This window comes from Podarcis muralis, chromosome 1, assembly GCF_964188315.1.
Source record: "Podarcis muralis chromosome 1, rPodMur119.hap1.1, whole genome shotgun sequence".
NCBI classification, from domain to species: domain Eukaryota; kingdom Metazoa; phylum Chordata; class Lepidosauria; order Squamata; family Lacertidae; genus Podarcis; species Podarcis muralis.
Window position 1 is genome coordinate 105,125,956 of NC_135655.1, and position 12,630 is coordinate 105,138,585.

The 12,630-nt window shown below is 41.6% G+C and overlaps 1 protein-coding gene across 1 annotated transcript in view; it reads right to left on the reverse strand.

Moving 5' to 3' along the window:
- Window positions 1–12,630, reverse strand: part of CCDC148 (coiled-coil domain containing 148) — a 98,627-nt gene that overhangs the window by 22,909 nt on the left and 63,088 nt on the right. Inside the window, exon 11 of the mRNA XM_077936382.1 lies at window positions 1,245–1,385. Within this exon, the coding sequence (XP_077792508.1) occupies window positions 1,245–1,385 (141 nt within the window). The remainder of the gene's footprint in view (window positions 1–1,244; window positions 1,386–12,630) is intronic.

Sequence of the window (12,630 nt, forward strand, 5' to 3'; positions counted from 1 at the left end):
GGGGGGAAGAAATAAAGCAAAACAAGGATATCCCAGAATGCACACACAGAAGTGCTTGTCCAATGCCTTTGGATCCTAGCCAGGGGGAAATCATATTTCAAGTTCTGTTTGCTAATATACTCTGCCTCTAAAACAGTGGATTTAGAAATGTAAATAAAACAACAGGAGACAGCCCTTGCTAGTCTTCCTCTTGTCACATATTTCAAAATGCCTAAAACAAATGAGCTTTACTGAACGGGGGCAACACTTTCCTGTGAAATAATTAGATTTGCCTTGCTTTTCCTCGATAGCCAAATACATTTGTACAGGAACAAATCATTTGCATGCAGCAAAATGCAGGAGTGATAACATCCATGCAGACCTCGGGAGTAGTGATAAAGGTGCTTCTTGTTTGAATGCAGTTACTCTTTTTATTTGTATAAAACACCCGAATAGTACAAGATTGAGCTCTATGTTTTGCCTGCTTATGTTGCTTATGAGGGACTAGGAAAGAAATACATTAAGCTGTACGGTTAAAACCTGGAAAGCCAAGCTAAAGGGCTGCTATTACAAAGTTGTCCCTTTTCAAAAGGTTGCCCCCCCCCCCATAATGAACAGGATACTGCTTTGTGAAAACAACTTTTACTTAGTAGCTACAATGCTGGAAATGGAATCCAGATAAGAAGCAGAACATATACTTCCTATGGTACTCCCCCCTTTTTTTTTCTCCTCCCCCAGTGTTCAGCAAAATGAATGCTAATTCAGATATATGGAGTAATATCCACTTTTCTTCTCTCCCTTACTACAGGCATTGGGCATCAGGCCCGCTGTTCACTGAAGCTGTCTCTGTGATGCTCCAATTGCAGTGTGCAGACATTACATTGTGATGCTTATTTGGTGCATTGCAGCATACCTTGCTGCAGCACTGGGAACCACAGTGGTCTTTGCCACATTAGCTCCTGACAGCAAAACCTGCCAGACATTATTTCCTCTCTGTGACAGTGTAGGAGACACATGCATATGCCTGGAACTGTGCTATTAATAAGAATGCCAATTAAACAAACTTGGTATGATCACAGTAAAAATGGCATGGAGTTTTCAAGCTACAACAAGCCCTGGCAGATCTCCACTAAGCACTCATTAATCTCTGTAATAATGTTAGGGACTGTTTACAAGGGTATAAAGTATCAAGATCAATTAACGCTTTAAATGTATTTAACCGTTTAACACATGCCACATACACACACACCACACACTTTGCGTACTTTTTCTTTGTCCTCTGCTCTCTGAAGCATTTCTTTCTCTTTGTGAAACTTCTCTTTTTCATCTTCTTCTTTCTTTCTCCTGGCAGCGATAGCAGCTTCCAGTCGGGTAGCCTCTTCCTGCTGTACACGCCACTGGAGGACCTAAAGAAAGATGAAGATTCTGTTCCAGTTCAGTTAACAACAGGTTAAAAAACAGTAACACCAAGACAGCAGAGTTTTCTTTTTTTTAAAAATGGATTGGCTTCAGAAATAGCAAATGGCCAGCACTAGGAAATGAAGAGGAAGCGGACTAGAGTCAGCATTTGTTTATGTATTTGATTCTATCCCATCATTTGATCCAGAAGGATCCCCAAGGTGGCTTACACAAAATAATACAACAAAGCAGCTTGCGGGCTTCTTCTAACTCCTCTGACACATAACATTGCTCCAAAGTCCTTCTCTGCCTGGGATGGAGAGGGGAGGATTGGGGCATGATACTTAATGGACTAAAGACTTCCTCCTATCAAACCTGACTATTGGCCTTGCTGGCTGGGACTGTTGGGAGCTGGAGTTCAAAATCATCTGGAGGGCCACAGGTTCTCCATCCCTGGTTTAGGGAAACAAGCTAACCTTCAACTGTGGTATGAAGTTGGCTTGTTTCCCTGTACTGTGGTTATGATTAGCTACAGTTTAGGGTTTGGATGTAATGCTAAACTGCGGTTAGTTGAAAACAGGAGCAAAAATCTGAAATCCCTTCATGACAGATGAGAAGAGGTTTAGTGTTACATCTGAAGCTGGTCAGTGTTGCATCTTGAAACAATACAAAAGCATGCAAAACCAAACAGTGTTGGGAGTACACAACAAGAAAGCCTTCCTTTCAAGCCTCCTTCAGCTGAGCAAACAAGAATCTGTCTCTAGCCCAAGGTCATATTCATATGCAGGGGTTTAAATCGGTACGTGATGCAAATGTAAGACCTTCCTTGAATAGAAAACACATTCCAATTTCTCTACTGCATTCTGTCCTTCCTGTAACATTCACATACAACACAAATGTGGAGTTGTATTCTCATTCTTTGTAAAGTGCCACAAACGTGGATAGTGCTATATTGTTGGCGTCTGTCTGTCTCAAGAGATAATGGAGTGTGCCTGTGGGGTGAAGTTAAACTGCTGGAGAATCACAGCGCCTGCTGTGGCTGCTGAGACCAGTAACTCGTAACTGCTGCCTCCTAGTGGCATAGCGTGGGGGGAATGGGGAAGCCATCGCCCCGGGTGCATCTTCAGGAGAGGGGGGGGACCAGGTGCCCCCACAACAGGATCCAATTGGAGCATGGCTCTGGTATGCAAGGGAGCTGGTGAGGCAAGCTTCCTTGCATCCAGCTGCGGCTCTGCTCCCAGGTCAGGTCTGACCCGGGGGTGGAGTTGGCAGAGAGCTACTGCCCCTCTCCTTGGCTGGGCTGCAGCATGCACAGCTCCGCTGCAGCAGAGAGAGGCTGTGATGCGCGCCATGACCGGCCACAGCTACTACATACCCAAGTCAAGCGTGACCTGGGGGAGGAAAGAGGCTGCAGAAATGCAAGGCGCCTAGCTGCAGCTACTGGGTCAGGTCAGGGATGGAGAGAGGCTGCTACTGCTTCCTCGCGGCCAGCCCAGCAGCTCTGGCAGAGAGAGGAGAGTGGGGGATAACACTGCTGCCCACTCTCCTGTACTGGGGTGCATGAGTGCGCCCCCGCACTGCTTTGCAAGGTGAACCACAGCAGGCTCCTTCCCATTCTACAATTCAGACATGTAAACAAGACCCAAGACTGAAAAGCCAAGTGTCCTCAGGAAGCAACCTACCCATTCAATCAATAAAACTATATTTAATTAAAAGCATGTAGGTATTTAATCCTCCAATTTTGTTTAGCACACCTTTTACTCTAGTCCCCACGACCCTGTTTTAACAATAAAATGCCAACTGAAAACGTAAATAGGCTCATAGACGGCATGAATCTTTCTTTGTGTTTATTTACCGTTTATAGCTCTGAGTAAATAATATGGAAAATAAGCTGAAGGTCATCAGCAGGATCCTTCATGCAGAACCACCTCTCCGCTAACTTGTAAGATTCAGAGGCAAGCTGCCAGAAACCACTGATAGGAATTTTGCATACCACTTCCCTGACCCAAAAAGTTCCTTTAAGGTACACAGAAGCTTAATACTGCATTGTAATAAGCTTCCTGCCTGCCTTCAAGGACTTCCTTAAGCGCTCCAAAAATGCGCACACAGAGCTAACACCTCCATTGAGCTGAATGGGGAAGCCAGGCGTGTGCAGAAGGGCTATGCACATACCACAGGGCACACCATACTCTGGATTGTTGGAGAAATCAGATTCTATATTCTCTCACTGCTCCCAATGTTTTATGTTTAGATACATGGTAATTATTTTCAAGCATCCTTGGCGGTGATCCTCATGCAGCTCTCTCTGCTGAAGCGTTAGACATATATTTAGATCAACTTACAGAAGAACTGCTTCTTAAAAGTGTTTATAAAAATGAGATACATGTGGCCTTCTGCCTGTGGAAAAGCACTCTGTTGAAAAAATCTACAATAATTGCTTAGTTACTGTGCAATAAAAGTGTACCAGAGGCTAAGCTGTATTTTTTGGAATATATTGAGTTCTTAAACAACTTAGGCAGTAATAAACAATGGCATATTAACATAAATAATCATTAGATGGAATTAGTACACTACTAAAAAAAAATACCCTTCACCTATTCCAAATAATAATTTCCGTTTCTAAAATTGGGAAGTATTATTTATTCCATTTGATTACGCACTGCATACTAATCATTCGCCAGCAAAATAGATTACTGAATGTAACGCCTGCCAATCACAAACTCCCAGAGGAGTAAAGGAATCGAGGAACGCTACAGCAAGACTGATCTTTATTACAATGCGGAGGTTGTAATGGAAACTACAATATAGACAGTGAAATTGCTGCTAAGGATCAATAATCTTTGAAGTTTATTTATAAAAGTATCTTATCTCTCTCACACCCCCATGCAGTGTGCATTTACATTCCACCAATGATATACAAACATAGGCATTGTGCAATGTCCAAAGGTAACTTTTTAAAGGATCAGAGGTTATTTTAAAAGAAGGGTGTTTTTTTTATCAGATATGTATACACTAAATCTCCCAGCTTCATTCACAAGCCAGTTAAAAATCAACAGAAATGCAGCCCGGTTCTATTCATAATTATTGGGAAGTTAAGTCCCACTGTGTTTAGAATGACAGAGTCCTGAGTGTGTGTGTAGAACGACAACCTGGCAGCAAGCCCAAGTACACTTACCAGGAAGGAAGTCCCCTGAATTTAGTGGGAATCATTTTCAAGTAAACATGCTTAGAATCAAGCTCCAAATCAGCTTATGGGCATTATGGATAAGATTACTACTATTGTGTTGTCTCAATAATTCTTCTATGAAAGACTTTGTATTGCCAGAATTCAGGCATGTAATACAGAGCAGCAAGGTATGAGCTTGAGCTATTTAATGCACATACAACCCACTAAGGAAGCCCTTGTGCCATCCTGCATTTCGTATTTCTGAGGTTCATGAGAATACAATAACCTGTATGTAGGAAGCAAAAATCATTAGGAAAATGAAGCCATTGTATAAAGTGTAGAGGCTTTCCATGAGAAATGTCAGCGCAAGGGAATAAGTGGCTAGAAGTAGTTTTGCTGTTTTTTCTGCCAAGGAGATATTGTAATCACCTATTTAAAGCAGATCATCTGCAATGAAGTGTGGAATGATAATAACGAAGGAACCAGAATCAAGTGCTATCATTACAGGGAAACAGCACAAGTTAACAAAATGTGTCAGAATTTCATTACGATATCCTATATTCAAGGACAGCTATAATACCCTGATGTTTTTCTAAGTCTCTCTCAGTATAGATTTTTAATACAAATCTTTTGCTTTCTGGGTTTCTAAACAGAATTTGATATTAAAGCAGCTAGTTTGGCCATTTGTAACCTTGAAAAAGCTAGCAAACTCCGGCTTCCATTCAGTCCTGGAATGTATAAACAAGCATCAATGCACAGTCTTTTTATGCAAACATCTCCAGAACGAACACAATGTGCAGGGCTCTTTAGCTGAACTTTGAGGATGCAGCAACAACAGTCAAAAAAAGGACATGAACGGAACACAGAGGAACATATACAAAGTGTGACCGGAAAGTTCGGTGAATGGTCACAGAAATCGGACAGTGAGAAATATTCTAACATACATACCTTACAGGCCTTCAAAGTAGGCCCCCTCTGATACAACGCACTGTTGACAACGTTCATAGAACTGTTGGAAACTTCTGGAGAAGTCCTCTTTTCATACTGCTTTCAGTTCCGTCACAGCAGCTTGGACATGTGAAATGTTGGAAAATCTGTGCCCTTTCAGTGCATATTTCAGTTTTGGAAAAAGAAAGAAATCTGGTGGGGCCAGAATATGGAAGGTGGGACAACTCGGTAACCTCAGTAATGATTTCACACAGAATATGCAATTCTTCTGCCATCATTCAGACAGACAAACACTGATCCTGCATCAATAACTCAAGAACTCTGTAGACCTGTGCTGCCGTTCTGCTCGTCGACAGTCTGCCAGACCGAGGGTAATCTTCGATGGTTTGCCGCCCTTTACAAAAATGCTTAAACCACTCATACACTGTCTTTCGAGTTACAGCTTCATCTCCATACACAACTGTGAGCATTTTGTGGGTTTCCAATGCCAATTTACCCAATTTTAAAAAGAATTTCATATTGACTCTCTGCTCATTTTCAATCACAACACACTGCACTATTAACAGCTACTAAACGCTACCGCATGAATGTAGGCCTGTCAACAAATGCCAAGACACGTGCACATATGCTAGCTGAGATACGGACGAACGCCTCCCACGTGTCTCCACAAACCCGGCAGTTCCCATTATCGCATACGGGGGTGATTCACCCTACTTTCCGGTCACACCTTGTACAATCAGCCAATGAGAGCTCTGGATGGCAAGACTGATGCCATGACAAGCTCCAGGGCACCATCAAAGATGAAGTCAAGCTACTGACCAGACCAAAGGAGGCACCTGGAGATGGGAGGAAATGCTATACTCAAAAAAGGCTGGCAAAACCATACCCATGTATTTGTGGGTACCTTTGTATCTACCAGGTTTGACTTTGTGTCATGCCAACCAGCTCACAGCACTGCACTTTTCCTGTTTTTGAAAAACATTCCTTTTCAATTTAAGTTATATGCTCCTAAATACATGCAGAATATTGAATCAACTCGACTGTTAAGAAAAACTGAATAGATTGTCTAATAAGTCATTTCCCCAGTCTAAATTCCATGAGTTCCAAATATATTCATTTTCTTTCCCTAGCTTGTGACAAAAATCAAGTTTGCTGCCAAGATTTCTCCCTTCTTCCCCGCCCCAATTGAATAATTTTTTTTAAAAAAAACCTCTTATTGACACAGGTTCTTATCAAAAACAGCATGATTCGTCTTCTAAAAACGCACTTGCTCGTGAAGAATAGAGCCACAATTCTATGGGAACTGAATGTAATCAGAAAACCTGGTGCTGATGATAGCAAAAACGCATCTTACATTTTAAAGCCCTTAGCGTGAAGGCTGAGGATGTGGAGGTCTTTTAGCATACCTTGCTGCCATTGAACAAAAATGATTTAGTCAAGCCAGAAGACAAAGGGTTGTGGTGGCAAGATAATAAGAGTAATAATGATACAGAGTGTAATTGTAGTGCTAGAATTGTAATATTACATCTCTATAATTACAATTATGCTTCTCAGGGAGGCAAAATATCACAGGCTGGCAGAGGTTACGCAAGAAATGAAAGCCTGAGTGCTTTCTTCTAATTTTGAGGAATGATTAAATAAAGTTTCAAAAGCTGAACTCCTTGGACTTTGCATTCGCAACTGGAGAGGAATTTCACAGCTGAAGTAGAAATATCCCCCTTCAACATACATGACGGGAGGAAGGAATATCAGGAGTCGTGGGCTCAGCAGCACAGATGGCCCCCTGAAAGATGAAATGGCCAGGCTGGCGATGTCACAGCATGACTGGAGTGGCAGAAACCTGACACTAGCCCTAACCCCGTAAAAGTGCTGCTGCACAGGCTAGGGCAATGGCAAAAGCAGGCAGGACACTCCCTGGAGTGGCTGAGGAGAGAGCAGAACGTGTCTTTGAGCTCCTGCTGGGGAGCAAGAAGACCCCACTTGCCCATGGCTACTCCTCTCCAGCCTGTACCTGACAAGGGCTGGGTGACAGCCACAAACCTCCCAACCGTGACCAGCCAGAAGCTATGCTGTTTGACAGGGGTCAACAGATGTCAAAGGAGGCTGGTTTGAGGTTAGTCCAGATTTGGGAGGCAAAAAAGAGCAGTAACTTCTGGATGACACAGACTGACAGAATGAATGGATGACTGCAGTCAATGGCAAAGCCTCTCATCTCCACCCTTTGGCCTCAGGAGGTGGTACCACTGCCTAGTGGTGATATAATGGGTTCCACCTCCTGAGGCCTATATTTCTACTTCTGACAAGTCACGTCTAATGTTAGACAAGAGCGCTAATGGGAATAAAATGAAAAACATTTCCTGAAGAAAATAAGCTGTAGAATTAAATATTTGGTGTGGCTTTTTTATATTAAAAAAAAAGAATCATACCTGTGTTTTTATAATAAATGAACCACAATCACTTTAAAACCAACAGTTTGTTTCCAGTTTGTAGCTGGACTTGTTACTTTAATTATTGGTGTACCCTGCCTTGAAATCATTGGGTAGGAGGTGGGTTATAGATATTCTAATACTGTAAATTATAAAACATTTCCATAATCAGTTTTCTGAGAGCTGTTAACCCTACTAGTAAAATGAAAGCTCAAAGTGGAATGTGTATATACACACATACTGTATGTACATATCGCTAAGGTGAACATTCCACTAGCGCAAGGATTTCTTCTTGAACCATGGTGTGTTCTCCCGCTATGCACCTTCTAAATCTGTTCTCTGTCCCACTATGTACATATATGTACATGCACACACCCCCACCATGGTATGGACTGCAAGTTTTTACTCTTTCTGATGCAGTATCAGGAAATGGGCTTTACTGTGTAAACATTAAGCGTGCTGTTTCAGTATTAAACAATTCTGATTGTTAAGCTAATATTAAAGCAGTAGGGAAACTGGCTCCCCCACAGCCTGTTTCACAAATGAGATCACATTTTAGCAAGGCGGCGACTGCCAGGAGCAATAAGCTTTGAATGCCAGTTGTAATTAAAAACTTTACTTTCAAATATATTTCACAGTTTATACATGGTGAAAGGAGGATTTGCAGACTGCACACAGATTGCTTTGCTACACAGAGGGGATACTTCTTCATAGTCAGTTAATTATCTGACTAGTGTACACTGCAAGGATGCAAAGTGCACTAAGCATGACTAATTAAGGCAACAAATTGTATGTTATGGCCCAAAATTTTTCATCCCTTTCCAGTTGTGAACAGAAATTCCCCCTATCGTCCATATGCACAATGAAATAAAAATGCTGTTACACCAATGAGGAAAATGAGTTCAGAAAGATTACAGTTTCCTCCTTTGTGCTGTGACTCTGATGAGCAGAGAAAATATGGCAAAACGGTGGAATAACACTACTTCAGAAATGTGACTGCTCACCAACTTTCTCATAGCAGGTGAAGTTAACCTTCCTCTACTTCCTCTAGCCCGAAAGTATGATTTACAGGCCAGTTCACACACCTCCTCTGTAATCAATCACTTTCCCCTATGCATTGCAAATGAGTCATCTGAACCAAAGGTCCCAAGCATAAGATACGTTTTTCAAAGTTTTCATTTCACCCATGTTTCACCAAAGCAGAGACTGCTGCCAGTAACCGATGGGGAGAGGACTGAGGCGGCAGGGGGTTGCTGCAGTGTGGGTGCAGCAGCAGAGCCAATCTGACGCTTTTGCCATTGCACCAACACCACACCAACCTTCTTCTCAGTTACCAGCAGTGACCACAGCATTGGAATACCAGGCAAGCAATGCCACCTCAGCCCACCAGCTGCTAATGCCCTTCAACACTTCCTCTGGCCCTTTCACTACAAAGAAGGATGATCTCCCTTCCCTCACCCATGAACTTAACAGTCTGTTGGTCACCTTTCCTCAGCATGCAGGGGATTGCTGACACCGGGCAAGCTGTGGCGTTGAGGTTCATCTGAAAGTCAACTCAGGGCCACAAGTAGTCCTTGGCTCACCATTAGATAAATGCTAATCTATAGTTGAGGGCAGTTTTTTAAAAAAATTACTTAAACATTTCATTTTATATTCTACATTTCAACGCTAACAATTCTATAAGCCGTTCAAAATAATAAAAATGCAGGTGATATTGCCTTCACAAAAGAATCAAAACTATTATTGATGGGATGAAACTAATATACCATTGATTTCCATGGGACTAAAAAGGGACTAATGTCATCTGGATCTAAGTCTATAACTCTAAAATAAGCTTATTCCACAAACAAGCTTATTTCTTAGTATTGAAGGAACTTAGTACAAGAAAACACAACACAGGATAATTTTAGACAACAGCCAGATTGTATCCACTGAAGTGGTCTAGTTTTTGAGTCTTTACATTAACTTTTCCTTACCAAAGAGTAAATATTTGCCTGTTGCAAAGATAATTATTTGTCCTTGACACGTTTACAACTCCTCTAAACAGACAACCACAAACCACAAGCCTCTCTCCATATCATAAAAACCAAATGCATCTGCACAAAAATGTAAACCTGATAATGGCTTCTCTTATTTACAATGAAAGTTCAGAGCCAAATGCATACTGTACATATTTGTTGAAAGGGGGCAGCCCCAGAGGCTCTTGACATCTAAATATCATATAAATTTTGTCTCATCTGTAAGCCTTAGTCTATTCTGTGCTTTAACATACGCAGGAAGAAGTGGGTCACAAATCAATCACTATCCATTTAATATTTTCCAAAAGAGTCAAATGAGATTATGTCTGCCTCCAGCAAACACAGTAGAGGGACTATGGTCAATATGCTTTAACGCTCATCTGATGGTTAAAGCTAGGGCACAACTAGGTTTTAGAACTAGGATTTTTTAATCCAATGGCAAATGTGGTTTAAAATCCCTCTTACTTTTAGCTTTTCCTTGAAGTAATACAAATCAAGCGACTACTGTTGTTCAACATGAGCCTGCCTAGAAGAAGAGACCTTTGTCTGAGATCCCTTATCAAGTCCCTTTGCAACCCAAAGCAAGGTGAGAGGTGATGGGGTACATGAAGAAAAAAGGCCCTTGTCTTTGGAATAACCTCTCCAGGGAAGATTGCCTGGAGCAGACTCCAGTTGCCTTTGACTTGTCTGGTCTTTTAATCTTGCTCGGCTCTGGCTTTAACTGCCCTTATGCTGAAACCTCACCCTCTTTGGTGGCCCTGAAACCAGAAGAGTTATTTCTGCAAGTTTTTGGGGGGAGGGGAGTGGGGTTCACAAATTGTTTTGAGGGCAGGGTTGCCACACCAGGCAACTCATTTAAAAAAGAAAAAGGAAAGGATGGGGAGCCAAGCACATGCTCTTTTCTACCCTTGCATTCTAGGAAAAAGTGCTGCTAGAGATCCCACCCGCTGATGGCAACTACAGCAGGATTTCCCCCGCCCTCCTTCTCATAAAAATGGCAGCCAGCAGCAGCTTGCAGCACAGAGATAATGGGTGGGTGTGGGGTCATCTATGTTTGTTCTGCTGCTTTTTATGTTGATATTTGTTCTGGTTTTATCTGTTTGCTTGCTATCTGCTATGGGGATCTTATGGAGGGTAGGATAGTAATGTATAAACACATAAATAAAAAGCAGCTTGTTCTACCTTCAAGAAGATAATTTGCTTTTAATTGGGTTTTAAAAGGTCTGCATATAATTAATCGTATTTTAAAAGTCACCTACTGGATAGCAACCAATTAGGGGGGAAATATGCTGCTCATTCTTGGGCTAGTTATATATTCACATGGTGTATGTGGACATTTTGCAATCAGCAACACGTCACAGGTAAACGCCTCCATTATTTCAGAGGTACACCACCGCCTTGCTTGTACTACCTGTGAAGTGTCTGAATCTATTATGTGTAAAGTCTAACACAATCAAAATGAAATAAATATGCATTTTGCTATTTCTTAAAGTACCAATAAGATCTGATTCCATGTTAAGCATTACTTACACGTTCCAATTTGGTTGAAATAGAAAGGAAAAATATCTGTCCTTTAGGCATTATCCATCTATGTAATGCAACTATAAGAAATCTGAGTGTCTTTTTTGGCCTTCCAATTTAATTAGAAGCAGAGAACAATAAGAAATAACAAGACACCACAGGAGAGAACTGAGGAGCAAAAGAACAGAAGCAACAGATAAAAGAAGAGGGAAAGTGGTAATGAGAGATTTCTATAATGAAGCCAGGTCATTTACCATAGTTCTATTTTATTTTTTTAAAAATGTAAACTATAACTTGGAACAATAAAAGAGAAGAAAAAGCTGAGACTTAATACAGAAAGTTGGTCTTTGGAACATGCAAGTAGAAAAGGATTTTTCTTGTGAGACGCATATATGGTTCTCTTAGGTATATGCATGTGCAGGCGAATGAACATAACTTTAAAAATATTCCTAAGAAGAAATCACTTGCTAGAAAAATGGATGTAAAAGTTAAGATTTTGCATTTTGCCAAGCAAAGGGTGGGATTCAACTAAGTTGTTGCATTTGTGGAACAAGGATTGCTTGTACAATGGGACTTCCTGCCTATCCTTCCCCTGCATGCCCCCTAAATCTGGTCTGGAAGGTTGGGGGAACTCCCAAAGTAGGTTTAAGGGGGAACAGAAGAGAGGAACAGAGGCAGAGGGAGAAGAGACAAGGGGGGGGGAGTCCCATTGTGCAAGTCAACTATGTACGCCATAGTGCTGTCAGGAGGTCCTACACATGACTAGGAGTCCAGCAGAGACACATGCCTGACTGGCATGTTCTCTCCCTCCTGGTCGGTCATTCAGGAGATTCAAAAGCTTTCTCCAGCGACTGATACCAAGAGGGATCAACATACTTCAGGATCAGCAGAGTATAGGCAGTCAGTGTTCAGATTCAGTAGCGCAGCAATTTGGCTAAACTACATTTATTTACATATATACACTTGGAGCATCATAACTCAGCTCCTTCCTCTTCAGCATTAGACAGCAAAGAGAAAGAGCAAAGGACAAAAATCCTACATCACAGAAACACAGTAATAAAAACATCCTGTCTCCATCACTTCCCACAATGTGGAATGAAAACATACACCGTCATGTGATAAAAACAATCCCATGACTGCAACACGGGAAAAGAATCCTAACAAGTGCGACACT